The 7,575-nt window shown below is 51.2% G+C and overlaps 1 protein-coding gene across 1 annotated transcript; it reads right to left on the reverse strand.

Moving 5' to 3' along the window:
- Positions 1-1,438: 1,438 nt before the first annotated feature.
- Positions 1,439-7,455, reverse strand: Xkr8 (XK related 8). The gene is made up of 3 exons (XM_059255103.1): positions 7,085-7,455; positions 5,303-5,499; positions 1,439-2,953 (listed from the first exon to the last, which is right to left on the reverse strand). Exons 1-3 carry the CDS (start codon positions 7,375-7,377, stop codon positions 2,244-2,246), a joined length of 1,200 nt encoding a protein of 399 aa, XP_059111086.1. The 5' UTR covers positions 7,378-7,455; the 3' UTR covers positions 1,439-2,243.
- Between the last annotated feature and the right edge of the window lie 120 nt (positions 7,456-7,575).

Raw genomic sequence — 7,575 nt, forward strand, 5'->3', positions numbered from 1 at the left:
TTCAAGTCTGGAGAATTAGGTCTTTTCTGTCCATTTTCAGTATGAGAAGCGCCACCTTCTCCCAGAGCCTCTCGCCCGACCCCCGCCTGCATCTCCACAGCCTGGTTAGCTGTGGGCCAACAGCATTCCACAGTCCTCTCCCGGTGGGACTGTCCCACAGGACCAGCACGTGCAGAGATTCCTCTCCACCAACATACCACATGACTCTAGATTCTGCTTGCTTCTCGGGGGGCTTCAGGCTGCAGACACTGCCAAAGTAGCTCTTTCTGCACCTCCAGTGCCTCAGTTTCTCAGAGAGGCCTTCTCTAACAGTTGTGTATAAAGCTGTACCTTGCCCACAACACACACCCTCTCACCTCTCTTGCCTGGTTCTTTCAGCACTATGACACTACATATTTTGGTCACACTGTTTATTTTACCTCTACACCAATAAGTGACTGGTAGAACTATCTCAGGTCCCAGCACTGGGAACTAGAACCTTTTCTTCTACTTTAAAAAGTAGCACCTCTGGCACCTTTTTCCTGTTTCACCAGACCACAGACTTCCCAGAGCAGAACGCTCCCTCTCCCCAGAACCATAACTCACATCCATATCCCAGGAATCACCTCTTACCTATGGAGGACTCCCAGTACTTTACCTTCCACCCAGCCTCTCAAGCTCACCTTCTAGTCCTAAAGATGCTACTCTGCAGGCCCAGAGGCAGAGCTGCTATGACAATGCACTAGAGTCTGCCCAGATGTGAGTTCTGCAGCCTGCCAAATGAGGAACCCACTCTGGCTCACCAGCTAATGCATCTTGGAAAGCAAAATGGGATATTTTGTACACTGTGTGATGATATATTGCTATGATTGGTTTAATAAAGAGCTGAATGGCCAACAGCTAGGCAGGAGTTTAGGTGGGACTTCTGGGCAGAGAGAGAGGAAATAGATGAGTCTAGGTGCCTGAGACACCACCAAGACACGGAGTGAGTCGGACATACAGAATGAAAGAAAAGTAAAAAGCCACGAGGCAAAACATAGATTAATATAAATGGGTTAATTTAAGTTATAAGAGCTAGTGGGACAACCCCAAGCTTTCATAATTAATAAGTCTCTATTGTTATTTTGTGGCTAGCTGGTGGGACAGAGAAAGGCTAGCTACATTTGCTGCCCAACATGGGGCTCAAACCCACGACCGTGGGATTAAGAGTCACATGCTCTACCAACTGAAAGGGGAAATGCTGCAGGAGAATTGTTGGTATAGCCATTCCACTGTGTCAATAAAGCCACCTTGATTCAAAGGATGAAGTCAGTGATCGGCTGTTCGGGATTAGCCATAGAGTTCTTGAGGGACTCATGAGGTCTGTTAGAGAGGACAGGAAGAAAGAAGAGAGGACTTCTGGGCAGGTAATTTGGGAAAAACGTGGAGAAAGGGTCAGCCAATTGATTCTCCAATGTCCTTGGATTTACTAGGTCTTTATCTTAATTTCTGATTCCTGAGTTTTTATTATACTGGAACAATTTAGATATTCATTACAAAGTCATACCTAAGTCTGCCCACATCTCTATTCCAGGGGTCTGTACCAGTTTTACAGGTTCCAGGTCCCTGCCACCTGTCTATAATAGAAAGGGTGATGGACTATACTTAATGGTACATACTGGTTTGGAGAATTTCATGTGGTTTTAATAATACTGTTAAACACATGCACATGTTTTCTTCCTTTCACAGATTGAGGTAGGAGGTATGTATACTAGCTAGAATGAAAAATACTCAATGGATAGTACACGGCCTAGACCACAGGTCCATAAGGCACTTGGTTTTAAGGTGGCCTAAGACCCACAGTAGAGACAGCTGCATCTCGACCCTGGAGGGGCGGAGGGTCACCACTGGCCTCTGGTCTTTGAAATCAGATTTGTCCAGTGGGTTATCGAGAGGGGCTAGGGCCGCCAATTCAACAGTTAGAATGATGCTCCCAGAACTTCAAGCGCTCTCAGGATTTGTTGATTGAAGCGAATGGATAGGGTGGGGTAGGGAAGACATGGAGAACATCTCCCAGCACCCCAGGGCCTTCTAGAGCAGGCCAGAGAACCCAGGAGACGGGCCACCTCCACCGTCACCTGAGAAGTGAGAAGGGCAACAAGGGGCCTTGGTGACGGCAGCTCTGTTGGCTGGACAGGAAGAGAACGGCTTGTGTGTGACTGGCCTTTGGCCCTTCCAAGGCCCAGCTCCCCACATCTTCCTCACTGGCTGAATCAGAACCTGCCTCAAAGGACTTCTTCCCCATCTCCAATCTCTGGCAGAGAAACCTCTGCTTTGACCTTGGGGAAGAAGTTGCGTGCTAACAGAGTGGCGCGCCTGTTATAAAGCGGCTTAGGCCGTTTTGAAGGAAGGAGACTTCGGACCCCATCCACTTGGTCAGGTTCCCAGTGGCAGTGAGGGTGCAACCAGAGGTAGTAGATCACACGCAAAGTCAGTCCCAGGAGGAAGCAGACTCCTCCCATAATCAACCACATCTGCAAGAAGGTCCCACTGGGCAGCCAGGTGCCGCGTGTCACCCAGGTGCTGGCCAGCAGCACACTGTCACTGAGGATGAAGACCAGATGGATGATAGACCGGCCTCGGGTGCGGCCCCCAGCCACATTGAACCAGGAGAAATAAAGGATGATTGCCACTGTCACCCGGTACAGCCACTCAGATCTGGAGTTTGGCATAAATTTTGTGCCTTGAAGCCAGACCCAGAACAAGAGTACCAGCCACAGGCTGAGGAAATGCAGGGCCATGTAGTAGGGGAAGAGAGCTGAGAAGAGGGCAACGGCAAAGATTCGGGGCCCCAACAGCAGCAGGTTCCACAGGAAGTAGACGGCAGAGGAGCTCCAGCCCAGGCGGGGCTTAGAGGGAAGACAAGTACGCAAGGCCCGGTGGTAGTCCAGTAGTGCCCACGAGATGCCCAGGAAGGATGAGCTGATGCCAAACCCTACCAAGAGCAAGAAGAAACAAGTCAGCCTTGACTGCAGCCTGCCTGGTACCCCCCCAGGGCTCACAGGAACCTTCGCAGGGTTCTAGAATCCCCAAGTTGTTCAAGAGACGGTTGGAGAGGGAGAACATCCAGTTAAGTTCCAACCAAAGAGAGAGTGCTCTGGTAGCATTCATAATGATGGGAGACCTTATGTCTCCCTGTGCCTTAGCCCTAAGCCTCTTCTAGGTCCTGGAACTCTTCCATTCCCAGACCCTGAGAACAGAATTAGCAGCTCCAGCCCCCTTTCTCCGGGTCAGAAAGTCGACAGAAGATCTCATGGAGTAGCAATAGACTTCCTGCAGCTGTCCTCAGGACTGGGAGCAATGGCCTGCTCCCCACCCGCCCTTCCTCTTCTCCATGTCCCACTTGGCCCGCTATGCTGACTTTCCAAGATCCAAAGGGTCCTATCCCCCCTCTGACCTGCCTACCCTGGACTGGGAGCGCCAGCGCCTCCAAGGAGGATGGAGTGGCTTGAGCATGCCCTATAACGTGTCTTCCCTCACCTCTTCTAATTTATTCACTCAACAGAAGTTTGCTGAGAGCCTGCTGTGTGCCCAGAACCCACCTGTGGCCTGGTACTGAATCTGTAGCTATCCCCTTCTCTTATTCATCCTCACCCTGCAAACCCCAGCTTGAATAACTTCTGGGGTTGCCATTTTAGACCCGACTCTGCAGCCAGAGGTCCCTGTAACAAACCACCCACCCCACTAACATAGCAATTACCTGTTTTGTTTATTTATTTCGAGACAGGGTTTCTCTATGTAGTCCTAGCTGTCCTAGAACTCTCTCTCTGTAGACTAGGATGGCCTTGAATTCAAAGATCCGCCTGCCTCTGCCTCCTGAGTGCTGGCATTAAAGGCGTGCACCACCGCCGCCGGCCTGTTTTCTATTTATGAGCTCCTGATAATAACTGTTTGCTCAATCAAAAGTTGAGAAAAACCTGTCTCCCCATGCTCAACCAACAGTGTAGATCATCTCCACCTGGTTCTGATCTCAAGGAATCCCATGTACCTAGTGAGTGCTGAAAATGAGCAGGTCACCTTTCTGCACCTCTCTGAAGTGAAGTGAGGGGTTCTCTCAGGTCCCACTGTGAGTGATGACCAAGGCAGGTTCCTTGGGGAGCTGCTGCAGAGGACCTTGAGGTATGAAGGGATGGGGAAGAAAAAAGGAGCCCTGGGCTCTCAATTCGGTGTGAGGTAGAGCCTTGCTTAGTCCCAGGCTGGACCCTTGTCTCGAGGAAGTCCCTCCCTCCCAAGGCTCTTCACTGTACAGATTTCTGAGGGTTTATGGGGACCTATGAGTCTCTGCCACCTGTCTCTTCTGGTCACTCAGTACACCTAGTGTAGCTATTTGTTTTACAGGCTGGGTGGAGGCTCTGTGTATCTGGCTCACCACTGTGTCCCCACCACAGAGACAAACAGAGAAAATATGAGTATCTAAAGGTTCTCTGTGGGGAGCAGGTGAGGTCCTGAGTGGATGTGTGTTACTGACATGAGCATGGCCATGCCAAAGACTCCAGTGCCTCGGACCCATGGGAATGGCAAAGACTCCTGGTCTAAGTACAGATGTTTAAAAACAGCTGGCCTTTAGCTAAAACCAGTACGTACAGAATCTTCAAATGTGCTGCGTTGCTGCTTCGGTGCCCCAGGCCCATCCTCAGGCATTTTCGTGTGCCTGTTGTCTCTGATTGCCAGTTAGGTCAGTCCCTCCGCCATGCAGGCTGAAGCAGTGCTCAGTAAAATCTTCATTACCTAGCAAACCTATCACGTGTCGGCAACCTATATAGTTTATTTATTGTCATCAAAATAATAAAAAGTACAGCACTGGGGAGGCAGAAGCAGGGGAATTCTGTGAGTTTGAGGCCAGCCTGGTCTACGTAATAAATACCAGTCTAGCCTGATCTACATAGGGAGAACCTGTCTCAAAAATAAAAAAGATGGAGAGCAATTGAGAAATACACCTGACGCTGACCTCTGGTTTCTGTAATAATACACACCAACATATATATTCACACACATACACAGATACATCATGTACCAGGCCCTGGGCTTTATATGCATCCCCCACATTTAACCTTCTCACCACTCTACAAGAAAGGTTCATTTATCATGCCCACTGCTCAGATGAGAACAAACTGATAGTCTGAGTCCCTTTTCTAACTTCATGTAGCTTGAAAATGACTAGATTTGAACTCAGATCCACTACCTAGTGCTCAGCCTCCCTGTTTCCTTTTTGTCCACCCAGGGGTGAGAGCACTGCTGACATCGGAAGGGCCCCGGAGGGGACCGCCACTGGCCCCACACTCACATTGGTAATATTCAGCATTGCCACTCTGCAACACGATGGCCAGCACCAGTGTGAGCTGTGGGGTGGACTCCAAGAAATTCTCAAAGAGCCGCAGCATGCTGATGTCCAGGGTGAGGAAGTCTGCATAGGCTATGTCACTCTCAGATGGCAGCTCCTGCTGCCACATGGACAGCACCTGCTGCAGCCCTTGCAGGCACCTAGGCAGAACACACAGACGCCCGGCAGGCCAGGTCAGCGGTCTCTAAATTCCTCCACTTCCTACCACTGCGTGCACGGAGGTAGCTTCAATCTCAGCTTGTAGATTAATTGCTGTGGAAGCTTAGTCACGCCAGCCACCTAACCTCAAAGAACCAGTTTCCTCATCCATAAAGTGGGGACATACAGCGTCTCCTCTTGCTGGTCAGGCATGGTCCCAAGTTTATCAAAAGCCCCATTTTAGAGATGGGAAATGGAACTAAGACGCAAATACGGGGCCTGAGAGATGGTTTAGCAGCTAATTGCATTCACTGCTCTTACAGAGGACCAGAGTTTAGTTCCCAACATCATATGAGGTGGCTCACCTGTAACTCCAGCTCCAGGGAATCCGACACCTTCTCTGGCCTGTCTGTAATAGCTGCTCTTCATACTCGTCTGAGCTGTACTCATGTTCATACAATCCCTCAGGCAAAATGAGAACATTCAAAGCCCCCGCCCCTGCTGGAAGCTGTATGCAGCTTTGCCAAGATCTGAGAATTCCACAACGGATTCTGCATCCAGCTACCTCATCCCAACCCATACCACACCATGAAGACCTGCCTTCATCACATGATCCTGACCCCTTGGTTTCACTTTCTCCCATCTCACCCAAGGGCTTATTCACGACTTTAAAAAAAAAAAAAAAAAGTCACCAGGCCAGCACTGTGCCAGGGACTTTCTCACTACCCATCTCTGTCACGGGCTGAACATGGGGTCTGCCCAGTTCAGAAAACGCACACAATCCACACACATTTTCAAAGAACCAGTCTGTGTCCAGCCCTGGCTCACTCCAGGGACACAGGTGATTCAGGCAGGACCCATCTCTGCCGTCTTCATTCCCTGATGGGGAAGCAGATGTTCACAGAAAAGGACAGGGATGAGAAAGAGAGGGGGCGCTGTCCTGGAAGCTGGGGCTGCTGCCCAAGGAAGCATGAAGCTACCTGTGCCAGGACAATGTACGGACGGACGGACGGACATGCGCCTTTAAGTGGCAACTGTTGCCATCCATGCTGGAACACTGAGTAAACTGAGACCCAGAGAGGTCAGTGACTCACCCAAAGTCCGATTACGATAAAAACAAAAAGTAAGCCAGGCAGTGGTGGTGCATGCCGTTAAGACACAGGTGGATCTGAGTTTGAAGGCAGCCTGGTCTCAGAGTGAGTTCCAGGGCGATGCAGAGAAACCCTGTCTCAATAATAATAATAATAATAATAATAATAATAATAATAATACATTTTAAATTAAAATAATAATTTAAAAACCGGCCTCGGGCCCTATTATACCAGGGTTTCTCACTGTCCTCACTTGTACCAGCCTGCCTTCTTCACATGACTGCCACTTAGTACACCAAAACCAGCACAGAATTCACAGATGGCGGTGCCAAACTTGGTTTCTGGGGAATCTCTTAACTCCAAGGTCCCCAAGCCCCCTTCCTCGCTTTCCTGAACCTGGGTCTTCATCCGTGTCCGGGGGAAGACTGGGCTTGGCTCTGAAGGCTGTCAACTCGCTCGCGTTCTTCTTTCCTCGACGGGCCGTACGGGCACTCACCTGTACAGATAGCCGAGCTGCAACAAATGCAGCAGCGCCAGGAAACGACGGGAGTGCTTCGACCCATGCAGGTCCGCGGGGTCGGAGGTCAGCCAAACCCAGCTGAAGAGCTGCATCTGCACCGAGGAGAGGCCCAGCAGCGCCAGCACCAGCGCGGCCCACACGTAACGGCCACCAAGTACATACTGGACGACGGCCCACAGGTCGGCGACCACGTCCAGCAGGAAAGACAGGGTGCCCACCACGCCCACGACCAGGTCCAAGAACACAGAAGAGCGTAGAGACAAAGGCATGGCCCGCTCCAGCCAGCCTCTCAACCGCGGGCCGGCCCTCCAGCCCGGGTCGTCGGGCAGGAAGGGGGCGGGGCAGCCCTCGGGGGCGGGGCTGCTGGGCGGAACTTCCCCCTCTCGCCCTGTCCGGGGAGGAGCGAGGCTGCGACCACGCCCCCCAGCCGTCCCACCGCCCAGACCCCGCCCCCAGCCCACCCTATC

This window comes from Peromyscus eremicus, chromosome 2, assembly GCF_949786415.1.
Source record: "Peromyscus eremicus chromosome 2, PerEre_H2_v1, whole genome shotgun sequence".
Taxonomy (NCBI): domain Eukaryota; kingdom Metazoa; phylum Chordata; class Mammalia; order Rodentia; family Cricetidae; genus Peromyscus; species Peromyscus eremicus.